General features: G+C 37.1%; 1 protein-coding gene across 1 annotated transcript; it reads left to right on the top strand.

Annotated features, from left to right (window-relative positions):
* LOC143857712 (protein disulfide-isomerase-like) lies at window positions 1–14,774 on the top strand. The gene is made up of 11 exons (XM_077368160.1): window positions 1–220; window positions 1,687–1,717; window positions 1,821–2,105; window positions 2,197–2,385; window positions 2,517–2,642; window positions 4,177–4,314; window positions 4,416–4,535; window positions 6,586–6,703; window positions 7,031–7,143; window positions 9,438–9,631; window positions 14,398–14,774. Exons 1-10 carry the CDS (start codon window positions 33–35, stop codon window positions 9,624–9,626), a joined length of 1,497 nt encoding a protein of 498 aa, XP_077224275.1. The 5' UTR covers window positions 1–32; the 3' UTR covers window positions 9,627–9,631; window positions 14,398–14,774.
* Window positions 14,775–15,953: the final 1,179 nt, after the last annotated feature.

The raw sequence follows: 15,953 nt of genomic DNA, 5'->3' as shown, positions 1-15,953 counted from the left end.
TTCACTATTTTGTTCAAGGGTTGTGTTTGACCATGGCTAGGGTTAGGGTTTCGATCTTTTTCTTCTTCTTTTTGGTGATTTTGTGCGGAGCTTCTGAATCTGATTCTTCAGATGCCACTACGGGAGTAGAAGGAGAGTTCGTTCTCACTCTAGACGCCTCAAATTTTTCTGATACAGTCACCAAAAATCCCTTCATTGTAGTCGAGTTCTACGCCCCTTGGTATAATTTATTTCTCTCTCTCTCTCTCTCTCTCTCTCTCTCTCTCTCTCTCTATGTTTCTTCCTCATAATTGTTTCTAAATGAATTGATTCTCTCAATTTGTTTTTGTTTTTGTTTTTGTGAATTACTCCCTATTGACAATTGAGAAGTTGTTACTGTCTCCTCCCTGATCTACTTTTGCTTAGTCCAATGATGGGTGCATCTCAAAATATTTGGTTGTTCTGTGAAATGTTTGTTAGATTGTGGGCCACTTTGGGATTTCTCCATACTGTGCTTGTTGTTGGTTTATGGTTCCATTCTTTTTCTGATCCTTGAAATGGTTGGTTACTTAGGGGCTGTTTGGATACGCGGATTTTAGAATCCAGCTTTTTAGTTTGAAAATAGTGTAAAAGAGGGTTCATGATCAAGCTGTTGTATGCTGCCCTGACAGCGTTTTCTGGATTTTTAGTGAGAAATTCATGTTTTAGAAATCTCTCCCGCATCCTGAGATTTCTAAAACCTGGAAATATGAGAGGATCTGCTACTCTCTTGCTGACGGAAAGAAGGGCAAGAAGTCAAAAACGAGTGTTAAGGCTGGTCCGCTTCTTCTCTTGTCTCTTAGCTACAATTTTGAAGAAATCCCGGATTCTAAAATCAGCGTATAGGGGCTGTTTGGATACGAGAAGCTGTTTGGATGCACGGATTTTAGAATCCAGGTTTTAGTTTGAAAATAGTGTAAAAGACGGTCATGATCAAGCTGCCGGGGTATGCTGACAGCGTTTCTAGGATTTTAAGTAAGAAATCCAGGTTTTAGAAATCTCTCCCTCATCCTGAGATTTCTAAAGCCTGGAAACATGGGACAATCGCCTGCTCTCTTGTTGTCGGGAAGAAGGGTGAGAAATCAGAAAACGACGGCTGGTCTCTTTCTTCTCTCGTCTCCCATCTACAATTTTGTGGAAATACAAGATTCTAAAATCTGCGTATCCAAACGGCCCCTTAGTGAATGTATTACTCTTTGAAAAATGAAGTCACTTCCCGTCTTGAAATCTTAGTGTTTTTTTTTTAAACTTGGGAGCTCTCTATTTATTAGTAAGTAATTTTGCTTCCATTTGATGAAGAAAATGGATCCCGGAACTGCAAATTTTGGCCATGAACTATCAGGAAATTCTGACTAATTTGATAAGCAGGTTCAGGTTCATCATTCGAAACTTTGTTAATTGTTTCCATTACGTGAAAAATTTAACATTTGATAATTCTAATGAGTTTAGTGGAGTATCTAGAGGACGCAAAAAAACCTTGCATTTATGCATATATTTACATTGAGGTCTCATTTATAATTTATATGAAATCCTGCATTTGCTAGCTTATACATGTCATGTTCTACTTACATTATCTTTGTGGCTTTTAATTCTAAACTTTATATGGAAGAAACTTCTGCTCGGTCACTTTTGTTGTTGATTGTGTATTTCTTCCCTCTTCCTTGACAGGTGTGGGCATTGTAAGAATCTCGCTCCTGAGGTAGTCCCTTCACACAGAATTAATTCACATTCCTTAAATGGAGATGATTATGTAGTTTATGTAGTCTTTTGTTTCCACATTCAATTTGGTCTTTTACTTGCAGTATGAGAAGGCTGCATCTATACTGAGTAAGCATGAACCTCCGGTCGTGCTTGCTAAGGTTGATGCCAATGATGAAGTGAACAAAGACCTTGCAGCTGAGTTCGAGGTGAAGGGTTTCCCCACACTTAAGATTTTAAGAGATGGAGGAAAAACCATTCAAGAATACAAGGGGCCTCGGAATGCTGACGGTATAGTAGAGTATTTGAAGAAGCAAGTTGGTCCCGCTTCTTTTGAAATTAAATCTGTAGAAGATGCTACTACTCTTATCACTGACAAGATCATCATTGTAAGTGCTTCATTATTATTATTTTTTATTACTATGTTTGGATTTTTTTTTAAATGCCTACAATAATAATTTGGTTGGACCCTTCATATAGGTTGGGGTGTTCTCCAAATTTCATGGGGAGGAGTTTGAAAATTATACGACCTTAGCCGAGAAATTGCGTTCTGACTATAATTTTGGTCATACCTTGGACGCTGGAATTCTTCCACGAGGGGATTCAACAGTAAATCGACCTGTAGTCAGGTTGTTCAAGCCATTTGATGAGCTTGTTGTTGATTTCGAGGTGTGTTGGATACCCAAGTTTATATTTTACCTCTTCCTCTTTTATTTTCTTTTTTAATGAAGATGGGAGTCTTTTCTATTCATTTGTTTACTATAAACTGCTCCACATTTGTGGTTATGATGCCCTCACAGGATTTTCATGTGGATGCTATGGAGAAATTTGTTGAAGAAGCTAGTGTTCCTATTTTGACTGTCTTTGACAAGGATCCCAGCAATCACCCTTTTGTTGTAAAATTCTTCAACAGCCCTAATGCTCAGGTAATGCTTTACTTTTTCTTGTTGGCTGCAATATCTTATGTAGTTTTTTGTTTCTTCTTCCAGTTTGTCTACTTACTGCTAACATTGGAGAGCTCTAGAGACCTATATACTACTTGTGGAGAAAAATTAATAAACATTACCTGGATTTTCTCAACGTAGTATCTAGGTAACATTAGGTGATAAAATGTTGGGGTTATGTTTTGATGGAGTCCTCAAGATCAAAGCCCAGCATAAGGTGGATTTGGAGAGCTCTAGAGACCTATATAAACTACATATAGAGATAAATTAATAAACATTACTTGGATTTTCTCAAAGTAGTATTTGAAACAGTAGGCAACTTAAGGTGATAAAGGTTGGGGTTACGTTTTGATGGAGTCCTCAAGATCAAAGCCCAACATAAGGTGGGTTTTTGGTCAAGAAGAAAGGAAAGAAAAAGGGTCAGGATTGACCTCTTCCTTCTGTGTTGGTATTTCAAATCCCAGCATATAAGGTGTTTTCTGTTTTGGTATTTTATTGCACTTGACACAAAGTTAAACCTGTAGTTCCAGTTTTTTGTTTCCACTATTTGTCTTGCTGTCTTTTCATCAAGGTTACATTCGGATTTATTTGACACTCCATCTTGCTCATAGGACTTCTCTTGTGATATTTAGTTACTGTTCTAGTGGTGAGCATTCATGGTGTGCTCAGTGGCATGATATTGTGCTACACTCCATAGCATATAATGGCTGCATGAGATGGTTGTGAATTTATAATGGCTGCAAGTCAAAGTGTATTAAATGCATAACTGTCCCATGCAGCCATGGGGGCGCCCCTCAGTTTAGCATTCCTCTCTCTCTCTCTCTCTCTCTCTCTCTCTCTCTCTCTCTCTCTCTCTCTCTCTGTATATATATATATATATATATATATAGCAGAAGAGAAAAGAAGAGAATTTTTTGAATTTTTTGAAAATTCTATGAGAATTACACATCACTTTTTTTGACTTTTTTTAACAAATGCAACCCATTCAACCCACATATTTTCAATCCTACCCCCTCCTTTATGCTTTTTAACAAAGGCACCCATTAAAGCCACATAATTTCAATCTTACCCCCCTCCTTTATGCTTTTTTAATAAACAATCTATAGGGTGATCTTAACCATCCGATTTAAGAGGAATTATGGAAACCTCTATAGATTGGAGGGCTAGATCAGCCCACGGAAATGATTTTTGGGGACAACCTATTTATGTTGTGTTCCATCACATGGACGGTTTGGATCAACCTATGACGTGGTCCGTACAGTTCTTTGTCGGCCCGTGCATCACACGGGGTTTTTTACTAGTATATATATACACACGCACACACACTAGACATACAACTCAACTCAACTCAACAAAGCCTTTGTCCCAAACCAGTTGGGGTCGGCTAAAATGAATCCTTTAGATTATATATATATATATATATATATATATATATATAGGATAATGCAGCCACATGTAATGCTGCATTATTATATCTGGTACTTACATGTTTCTGTGTGCATTTCCGAATTGGTAGGCCATGTTCTTCTTGAATTTCAGCGGTGAGCATTTTGAGGCTTTAAAATCGGAATACCATGATGTTGCCAAGCATTACAAAGGAAAGGGCATAAGCTTTTTGTTGGGTGATCTTGAAGCTAGTGAAAATGCCTTCCAGGTTATTTTCTTTGTACTTAGATCAATAATATTTTTTTGTTGGTACCCAGTCTCTTACATGGTTTTTTGATGTCCTATTTTCTACTTTGTTTGTATGAACAGTACTTTGGCCTTAAAGATGACCAGGCGCCCCTCATCATCATACAAAATAAAGATGGCAAGAAATACCTCAAACAAAATTTGGAACCAGATCATATTGCACCTTGGTTGAAAGAATACATGGTAATAGTTCTGCTCCTTTCTTTTCAGACTTTTTGGGGTCATTCTGAATGCATTACAGCATTACTGTGTTGAAGTTCAAATTGCTCATAGGCCCCGGCTCATCCAGTGTCAAATTTAATCTTTCTGCCTGTTTCTTATGGTTGAGGCAGTAACCTGTCACAAATATCTCCGATATAATCAGAATATCGTGTTTTTATCGCCACATTTTGATAAAACGATAAAATCCCGAAATAATAACGAGATTTTAAAAATATAGCAATATTTTCATTTTTATCAGAAATATCGTGATAATATCACAATATTATTATGATATTTTTACGATATTTTTATTTTTAGTGTTCCTGTTATCTACTCCGTCGGCATAAAATACAGTGGGGGGGCCACATTCTTTGGGTGATGCAAACCATTCATTTGGTGGGCCCTCACATAGATAGGGTGTGACAAAAAGTCAGCTCCATAGGATCATCCCAAACTTCCGATTTGTGGAGGTTAAAATGGACGGGTATAAACCTTCACAAATCTGTCCATTTTTTACCTCCACAATTCGAAGAGTTAGGATTATCCTATGGAGCTAATTTTTTGGGCACACCATATCTATGTGAGGACCCATCCAATAAATGGTTTGGATCACCCAAACAATGTGGGCCCACTGTGTTTTAAGGCGACGTAGTAGATAACTTATCTACACGATCGTGTAGGAACACTTCTCTCTCTCTCTCTCTCTCTCACACACACACACACACACACACACATATACGAGTAACTAGGAAGCATTGGTACTCTCCCGGGGCTCCCGCACCCGACACGTCCTGCTCTTTCCTCTCCTGTACTTCTCTCTAAATGTCTTTACTATTTTATTGTCCATTTACTTAAGATTTACATGTAAATAACGGAATACCCCCCTTTTGGATTTATTAAAAATAGTTTCAACACCCAAATCTAAAAGGAAAAAAAGTCAACTCTCCAGTTCTAGTACAAAATTCAAAGAAAAAGGGTCGGGTCAAAATTTTAACTTTCTTAACTTCCAAACGGTGGGGTATTTTTCAAATTTTAAAAATTAATAAAATCTATTTTGTCCAAACATTATTAAATCCCAAAAGTCCGGTAAAAAAAATCTCATAATTTGGTCTCTAAAAATTATTCATCTTGTCAGGCACTGGTCAACACACTGGTGACAGACTTTTTTTTCTAATGAATGATGTATTGATGCCTCATGTTATGAAATATGGAACTTAATCACTTATGAAATGAAGAGTAATATTAGAAATTTCCATTTTGGTGATGTTATTGTTATTTGATTGCTCTACAAATTTTTTTTTTAAAATTTTTATAAATATATAATAAAATATATTATTATATTCGGCGTACCCGAACGTACCCGCACCCGGTTTTTTTGGCAAATCACGTACCCGTGTCGTGTCGTACCCGCACCCCGTACCCATACCCGTGCTTCGTAGACGAGTAAACAGTTCCTGCACTCGAGCCGCTTGAGTGCAGGAAACAAGGGTGGGCCCACATTTTTTTGGGTGATCCTGCATTCATTTGAACCCCCATCATGGATGGGTTGTGTACCAAAACTCAGCTCCATTGGATCATCTTAGGGTGTCCATTTGTGGGAAAGAAAATGAACGGAGATTGTTTGTCCCTAAATCTGCACATTTTTTTCACCCCACAAATGGAATGGTTAGGTTGATCCAATGGAGCTGATTTTTGGTACACACCTCATACATGATGGGGCCTTTCAAATGAATGCTTAGGATCACCCAAAAAAATGTGGGCCCACCATGTTTCCTGCACTCGAGCATTCTCTCTCTCTCTCTCTCTCTCTCTCTCTCTCTCTCTTATATATATATATATTAAATAATTTATTTTTATCATTTTTCCTGGTATAAACCCGAAAAAATAAGAAAATTAATATATCTCGAGATTTCCCTTGCCGAGAAATTCCGGAGAACGATATCTGTGGCATAGGCAGTAAACCATCACAGCTATGGGATTTCTGTCTTCATTTAGCCATCATGGATTTTCTTACTTGACTACGTGTATGCAGGATGGAAGCTTAATGCCTTTCACAAAGTCAGAGCCTATTCCTGAAGTTAACATTGAACCTGTCAAGATTGTTGTTGCTGACAACCTTCATGATGTAGTTTTTAACTCTGGAAAAAATGGTACATACCTATCGCATTTCTTGTAAGATATTGTTCCATGTTATTTTCCATTCTCATGGTTTATTGAATTTCACCGAATAACGTTAAGTGAATCTACCTCCACCACCACTTTATCCAGGATGTCCTTTTCCAAAAATTTGATACCTTGATGCACTACTCGTACCTCCGCCTCACATGTGAAATGCATATTCCATTAACAATTGTCTTATGTACACTTGTAGCATATGAACTCTCTATTTCTCCCGCTTTTCAATATTTTCACTCTTATTGCTGCTTTTTGTAAATTTTTGCCTATCAAAATAGTATGACAGGAATTTTTTCCTGCAGTTCTGCTTGAGTTTTATGCACCTTGGTGTGGACATTGCAAGAAACTAGCTCCCATTTTAGATGAAGTGGCTGTCTCATTTGAAAGTGATGCAGACGTGGTCATTGCAAAGATAGTAATCTTTCTCCTTTGCCCATTTAGGCATTATTATATATATTGTGTCCTCATTATTTCATTGATAAAAATTTTTATTCCAATAGTGGCAAGCATCAATCGGTTTTAGTTGCTTTATTACTTTTGAATTCTCCAATGCAACAATAATTTAATCTATCTCCTGCTAGCTGATTTTCTGATAAATATTAAAGTTTAGGCTGTGACACCTAGAAAATTATGCTTTCACCCATAAGGCTGCTGTTATTATTATTGTTATTATTAATATTATTTTGGTGTGTGTGTGTGTGTGTGTTGCTGCAATTCCTTTATGTTATTCTCATTATTCATTGGTTTGACTCAGTTGTGTTGATTTTTAATTATATAAGATGGGGTTGAGTTGGCAATTCACAAAGCCTTTAAATTTGTACTGCGCCTTTTGTCATTCATTATTTATGTTTGTAAACTCACATGTTCAGCACAAGTGGTCCTGGTTTGTTGGCCCAATTGACTCCAAAAAAAAAACCTAGTTTACTCACCTGGTTAATTTGAACTCAGTAGTCAAGCATTGAGTAGCCTTTTTTGGCTTCATTTTGCCTCAGGGGAGTTTTTGAGTAGTACAAGTTTTATAAAATTGTTCATTATTATTGAGCTGTCTAAATAATTGATACCTGATGTTCAATGCATCTTTGTTCTTCCTTTTTGCTGCTGGTCATATTCAGTCTTGATTCAAGTTGATAATGATCTTGTTTTTATTTTTCCCTACCAAAAACTAATAGTTGTATAGGATTGATGGAAAGTTCATGGCCAAAAGCTTCCATTTTAAACTTGTTATTAACCTAAAACATACTCTCAACCGACAAAGAAGAAATAAGGGGCAAAGAAGGAAGATGAAATGTGGAGAAAGAGGAAACCCAATTCATGTACCTCGTTTTTCACTAACAAAGCCCCAAAAAGAAAGAAGGGGCCCCACTTTCGAAGTCATTTGATGGACTTAACACTTGACATTTGGCAGACAAGAACCCATTCTCTCTCCCTTAGTACAACATAAAAAACCATAACTCTCTTTATATATGATGACCCCATATATTCTTATTCACTCTTCCTCAAGTTGATGCGTAAATATCAAGCCTGACCAGCTTGCCCACAATATCATTGAAACCGGCTTCTTTGGTGAAGATGTTGGCAAAATGAGAAGTAAAACGTACAAATGGTGTAGTAGTGGCCTTGGAAGTCTCCACCATTGATTGTTTCTTGCTCCTCCAAGTCACTAGGTTACTACGAACAAACATACAATAGCCACTAGTTGATTTTCTGTCCTTCGGGGATCTCGCTTAGTCTGCATCACAATATCCTGTTACCTCCAAGTGTCCATGATTTCGATTCAACAATCCTTTTCCTGCAGGTCCTTTGAGATAGCAAACTATGCAAAGAGCAGCTTCCCAGCGATGAAGACATGATTAATGCATGAACTGACTAGCCGCACGACATATGTGATGGTCAACTATATGAGCTTCCCAACCATCCCGCTTGTATTTTGGTAGATCATGCATTGAAGGTATAGTCTTAGTCAAGTATGTGAAACGACCAATTACTCCAAAAGTTTAAGCGGTTGGAGATGGCGTTATTTAATCTTTTAAAGGTTAACACTCCCACTCCCGCGTGGCCCCTCTTTTGGGCTGGCCATTATATGTGGATTTTTAATAGCAAGGAGTTTTGAACCCGAGACATTTGCTCTGATACCAGGTGAAACGACCAAATCCTCCAAAAGCTTAAGCTGTTGGAGATGGCGTTATTTTCTTTTAAATGTTGACAACGTATATATGCTTACCAACCAACTGTTGGAAGCATCACCTTCACTTTAGCTGCTAGGACCTGAACCTTCCCCTTGCATCTTGCAAATGGTTCATTGGGGAACTACATGCCAAAGTCATAAATATTCCTAAAAAATGGAAAATCCTCTACAATGCTTGAATTAATTTTCAGTTCCTTTCGTTATTATTCTTCAATCCATCATGTTTTAGGAGTTTACAAGAATAATAGGTCGATTTCAATTGCTCCTTTTTAAATTTATATCATCTATGGAATATTTCTTCCCTTTTCAATTCCTACTGTTGTGGTTATTTTTCTTTTAACTTATTTTGCCTCATCGGTGGCACTTTATGAAATAGGTCCTTGAATGAAGATTCTTCCACCATCTACATATTTTGAACTTCTAGAAATATTTATGCATTATTTCTGTCTTGTTTCTTCAGTTTATTTGTAATTGAATAATTTCTTTCTGACATGGCTCTTTGTTATCGGATAATAATTTCCTAGGATGCAACTGCAAATGATATCCCAAATGATGTTTTTGAGGTTCAAGGCTTCCCAACTTTATATTTTTCGTCTGCAAGCGGCAACCTTGTGCAATATGACGGTAATAGGTCTAAGGAAGACATCATTGATTTTGTCCAAAAGAATCGGGATGCAGCTGTACAATCCGACTCGGTGAAAGATGAGCTGTGATGAAGGTAGTTATCCAACTTTATATCCTTCATTTTTCTGTTCTTTATGGTATTGTGCATTATTTAATTGCTTTTGCTTAATCCTCTTTTCAGGCGTGTGACTTAGTAGTTCAACTTTAAAATTTGACATCCACATAAATTTTTGTTAGAATTTTTGGTCCCTTCACAATGATTTAACATTTTCTGAGTTTGAAATTGTATGCTCAAGATATATATAGGGTGTGGCCTAAAAGTCAGCTCCATAGGATCATCCCAACCATTCGATTTGTGGAGGTTAAAATGGACGGGTATAGACCTCCACAAATCTGTCCATTTTTAGCCTCCACAAATTGAAGGGTTAGGATGATCCAAAATCAGCTATGGAGCTGATTGTTTGGGCACACCCTATCAATGTCAGGGTCTATCAAATGAACGGTTTGGGTCATCCAAAAAATGTGCCCCCCCCTGTATTTTGGGCCGACAGAGTAGATATGTTATCTACTCTCTCTCTCTCTCTCTCTCTCTCTCTCTCTATATATATATATATATATATATATATAGAGAAAAGAGAGTGTACACCCTGGTGTAAATAGGGCCTGTGCACCCTACTTAAAATTCCAGCGCCTTTTTGTTTCAGCCGTCGGATGGAATTGATCTCCACCGTACATGCTTTTAAAAACGAAAACCCAACGAAGTTAGGTCTCTTCTTACGATTTCTTCTCGAGAGAGAAATCCCCCATCTCTACGTTTTCTTCTCTGTAAACCCCTAATCCTTAGGGGTCTCTCTCTCTCTCTCTCTCTCTCTCTCTCTCTCTATTTTTCGTTTTTAGGGGTTCTTTGGTTTCTTTGTTTTTTTAGGGATCTTTTCTTCCGTCTCTCCCATCTCCACCTCCGGCGCGAAGAAACCTCCGACGGGCTAAAGTTCTCGGCATCTCCACCTCCGTTACACAGGTACTCTCTCTCTCTCTCTCTCTCTCTCTCTCTCTCTCTCTTTATTTTTCGTTTTTTAGGGTTTCTTTGGTTTCTTTGTTTTTTTAGGGATCTTTGTTCGACAACAGGGGTTTAGGTTGTTAGGGACCTCTGTAATGACTGACTCCCTATTTTCTGATGGGGTGTAAGTTCTTCTTTTTTTTCTTTTTCTTTTTTGACATTTGGGGTTTTTTTTTAATACAAATCCCTAACTGTGGATGTTGGTGGAAGTGGAAGATCCTTTGAAAATCCCACCTAGCACATTTCATTGGTTTCTTTTATTTTTATAAATGTTGAAAATTTTTGAGGGGGCTGAAATTGTTGAGTTTTGTAGTGGTCATATTGCAATGGATTTGGAAAGTAGAGATGCACAATGTTTTGAAATTTTTAGATGCTCATGACCTTGTAGTAAGGTCATGACAATGATCGTCTATAAAGGTTCTCACCTCCCACTTCTCATCTTTTGTTAACTTGATTTCCATCTTCGCCTTACAACCCTCCCTTACAGTGCGACGCCGCTTCACTTCCCTATCCGTCGATATCTTGTCATTAATTTTTTTCCATCCTTCTCTATCACAAACATATCTTCTCCGTATAATATCTCCTGTTGCCATCGACCTATTAGTCTTGCATTTCCTTACTCCAAAGCCAGTCGCCAAGCCATAAAAATTATAAAATGCGTATGCCTCTTCAGAATTGTCAAAGAGTTGCCCTACAAAAGGTTTGTTAACTGTAATGCTCCCACCCTTATACTTATTAGGTGTCTCGACGGTACCACTACATCCCCCCTCATTATCAACAGTAACTAAAGCCTCCTCAGCTTCCTCCTCATCAACAAACATTCCTCTATTCCCAATAGCTTCATATAATCCATCAACTTGCAACAGTGTATCATCAAAGGTAATTAACATATTCGCGTCGACCTCCTCAATTGATAGCCCCAACGGATCCATTAACTCTAGACAAGTTGCATACCCTTCGATGAAAGAAAAAAAAAATCACAGAGAGATAAAAAGGACAAGATATAACCCATATTATAGAAAAAAATTGATACACTGCCCTAAATAGACATTGAGCTATTTGACAGAAATGGAGAGTTTCATGAAAATGATGATAAATCAATCAATTTCAACAGCTTCTTATAAAAATATAACAATTAAACTTTAAGGAATAACATGTTTATATATCAAAGAAATTATATGATTTGCGTTTTAGAAATTTTATGAAACTTAATCTGTTTTGAAATGGGGCCTTAATACTGTACAGGTAGGTAGGGCTGTTGTCATAATCTTAAACAAACAGGGCCTTAATACTGTACATTTAGGTAGGGCTAAAGATGACTGTAAAATTTAAATTAAAAAAAAAATGACAAGATTACAGGTAGGTTAGGCAATGTTTCTCAAGTGCTCTTCCATTTGAGCTAAAGAACCAGAAGAAGATTGTTGCAAGCAAAAGCCTCTCAAAGTGAATCAATGAACAAGAGCTCGGTGCAACCATAAATAACATGTGCTTAGAGAAAAAAATCTCTTCAATGGACAACACTTAGCAAACGCTACAAGGCAATACTTTAGAGAACCAAACCTCATTAACTCCAAATCACTGAGGCATTTCATCAAACACTACAAGGCATTTAATCAAACACTGAGGCATTTCATCAAACAGTAGAAGGGATTGAGGCATTTCATCAAACACTACAAGGCATTTAATCAAACACTGAGGCATTTCATCAAACAGTAGAAGGGATTGAGGCATTTCATCAAACACTACAAGGTCATGAGCATCTAAAAATTTCAAAACATTGTGCATCTCTACTTTCCAAATCCATTGCAATATGACCACTACAAAACTCAACAATTTCAGCCCCCTCAAAAATTTTCAACATTTATAAAAATAAAAGAAACCAATGAAATGTGCTAGGTGGGATTTTCAAAGGATCTTCCACTTCCACCAACATCCACAGTTAGGGATTTGTATTAAAAAAAACCCCCAAATGTCAAAAAAGAAAAAGAAAAAAAAGAAGAACTTACACCCCATCAGAAAATAGGGAGTCAGTCATTACAGAGGTCCCTAACAACCTAAACCCCTGTTCTCGAACAAAGATCCCTAAAAAAACAAAGAAACCAAAGAAACCCTAAAAAACGAAAAATAAAGAGAGAGAGAGAGAGAGAGAGAGAGAGAGAGAGTACCTGTGTAACGGAGGTGGAGATGCCGAGAACTTTAGCCCGTCGGAGGTTTCTTCGCGCCGGAGGTGGAGATGGGAGAGACGGAAGAAAAGATCCCTAAAAAAACAAAGAAACCAAAGAACCCCTAAAAACGAAAAATAGAGAGAGAGAGAGAGAGAGAGAGAGAGAGAGAGACCCCTAAGGATTAGGGGTTTACAGAGAAGAAAACGTAGAGATGGGGGATTTCTCTCTCGAGAAGAAATCGTAAGAAGAGACCTAACTTCGTTGGGTTTTCGTTTTTAAAAGCATGTACGGTGGAGATCAATTCCATCCGACGGCTGAAACAAAAAGGCGCTGGAATTTTAAGTAGGGTGCACACGCCCTATTTACACCAGGGTGTACACTCTCTTTTCTCATATATATATATATATATATATCAGATAAAGGTTTCTGAGTATATACTAGAGAACCTTCTCTAGTCCGCCGACCAAAAACACCCACATTGTTTGTATGATCCAAAGCATTCATTTGATGGGCCCTGACATAGATAGGGTGTGCCCAAAAAATCGAAGGGTAAGAATGATCCTATGGAGATGATTTTTTGGGTACACCCTATCTATGTCAGGGTCCATCAAATAAATGACTTGGATCATCCAAACAACGTGGAGCCACTGTGTTTTTGGGCACACCATATCTATAGGGTTTATACGCGTCCATTTTAACCTCCACAAATCTAAGGGTTAGGATGATCCTACGGAGATAATTTTTTGGGCACACCCTATCTATGTCAGGGCCCATCAAATGAATGATTTGGATCAACCAAACAACATGGGCCCTCTGTGTTTTTTGGTCGGCGGACTAGAGACACTTTCCTCATATCTCTCTCTCTCTCTCTCTCTCTCTCTCTCTCTCTCTCTCTATATATATATATATATATATATATATATATATATATATATATATATATGAGAAAATTGTTGGTGCGCTTAAGTTGTTATAACGCCTCCCATTCGTTTAAATGTTTGGGTCCCGCTCGGTCCCGCTTAAGCGCACCAATGGAAGGCGTTATAACAACTTAAGCGCATCAAAAAATGGGGCGCTTAAGCTCACCAACAGTTCTCTCTCTCTCTCTCTCTCTCTCTCTCTCTCTCAATATACACACACACACACACACACACACATATATTTATATATATATATATATATATATATATATATATATATATATATATATATAAAGGAAGGTGATCTAGAATCTTGTGGAAGTTGGGGTTTATGGAGTTTTGTATCTTTCTCCTCGAATGGTAATTCATGAGGGAAATTCTGCTGCCGGGTTATATGTAGTTATAAAACGGGTAGTTCCAAGATAAAAAAAAAACACTAAAGCCACACAAAATTAAGTTAATAAAAAATAATTACAAAACGTATAATTCTCAACTCAACTCAACTAAGCCTTTGTCCCAAACTAGTTGGGTCGGCTAATGAATCCTTTAGAAAATTTTCATGAAGAAGGAGAAAGGATCTAGGCCGGCTCAAATTGATAAAGTCTAATCCTGACACTAGTTGGGTTCAGATTTCATCAATTTTATTGCAGCACAACTAGGAATAATTGGTTTGGATTTACTTGATCAACTTTGATTTGATTTGATTTTTTGTTTGCAGGGAAACTTACTTTTATTCCCTGAGATGGATGATGATCTTCACCATATAGATGGTGATGCTCATCTATCAATGCACTCTGGCTCTACTTAAATAGTGTCAAAAAACTCTCAGAGCAATATGTTTACAACAAATAAGGAGAAAAGAGTATGTTTCTTTTTCTTCTCTAGTTGTATGTTTCCTTTTCTTCTCAGAGCAATATGTTCACAACAAATAAGGAGAAAAGAGTATGTTTCTTTTTCTTCTCTAGTTGTATGTTTCTTTTTCTTCTCTAGTTTTTATAGTTTAGGCTGGGTAGCTTTTCTGGTCTTGTACAAACTTTGGAACAATGAGTTTACAAATATCTATTAGCAGATTTTGCTTTTGAGTTTTACACCAAATGGTTTACAGCAAATTCCAGGAAATTAAAAAGAAAAAGACCATGGAGAAAGAAATTGGTTTTGGGAAACTTATATATACAAACAGTTTTCTGAGAAGAAGCTTTCAAATAAAAAATAAAACTTTTATTTGCTTATTTATCAAATCTCCCAAGTGTTTGCAGAATTGCTGTTAATAACTTTCTTTGTAAAAAGAGTAATAAACATTGGGCCCCACATGTGCCATGTGTACGCGATTGGGACCACTGCTTTCATTGGTGATAGTGGGTCCCGCCGATTGCCACATGTCCATTGTGATCTGATACAGGCAGAAAAATTTGTCTCCGGAAATTCTCTAGAAGGGTGCATCTTGGGATATTTTAATTTTTTGTTATTTTTGGTATTTATATTTATATTAGAAGAAATTGGGAAATAAATATTTGTAATATATAAAAATATAAAATTTAAGAACAAAATTCGAACAAATAATATCATGAATTTAAGGGGATATTTTTTATGAGAGATACATATGAAGATATCTCGGTAATTTTTCAATGTCTTCACAAAATTTTGGGATTTTTTTTGTTTTATCAAAAAAATCATAGAATATCGTGACTTTTTCAATTTACCGGATAATCTAGCTATCCTTGGATTCTCCTATACCGGTGCCAAACAGGACAAATAGGACCATATTATATGTGTTCTTCGAAAGCTTTAGGAAAGAATCACTATGGATCTGGTCACTTGTTTTCCCGGGAAAGGAAAAGAAAATGTTTTCCGGGGATCTGACGTGGCATTAGGAAAAGAAATTCAGGGAATCTGTGCAAGAAAAGGTTTCCCCAGACTGTTTCTGGACTGTTCACTTGCCCAGGAAAAGGTTTCCAGGGAAACTGCTTGCACTTCGTTTTGCTCTAGTTTTCCAGGGAAACGAAATCCGTGTGTTTTTTGTCAGAAATGAAATCCCTAAAAGGGGGGAACGCAAGTGAACAGAGCCATATGTAGAGAAATGTTTATCGACACTTGCTGTTTTGATAATGGCACTGCACTTCGATCCATTTTCTTATTGGCTATTGAGACCATATTGGAATCGTTAGTCTTTGAAAGCAATAGAAATGCTACTGTAGGGTGCGACTCACTTAAACTACAGTGACACATCTTGACCGTCTATTCTATTGAGATGATTTAGATTAAAGTGCTTTTAAT

Source organism: Tasmannia lanceolata, unplaced genomic scaffold, assembly GCF_043159265.1.
Source record: "Tasmannia lanceolata isolate RefF3 unplaced genomic scaffold, GAP_Taslan_0.1 ptg000025l, whole genome shotgun sequence".
Classification (NCBI taxonomy): Eukaryota; Viridiplantae; Streptophyta; class Magnoliopsida; order Canellales; family Winteraceae; genus Tasmannia; species Tasmannia lanceolata.
This window is presented reverse-complemented; position numbering and strand designations above follow the sequence as displayed.

Bases quoted from the DNA above. Each gene is read 5' to 3' on its own strand.
- LOC143857712 (XM_077368160.1), top strand. From the start codon at position 33: ATGGCTAGGGTTAGGGTTTCGATCTTTTTCTTCTTCTTTTTGGTGATT. The intron at 221-1,686 runs GTATAATTTATT...CTTCCTTGACAG, and splicing joins GTCGAGTTCTACGCCCCTTG to GTGTGGGCATTGTAAGAATC. The intron at 1,718-1,820 runs GTAGTCCCTTCA...TTTTACTTGCAG, and splicing joins GTAAGAATCTCGCTCCTGAG to TATGAGAAGGCTGCATCTAT.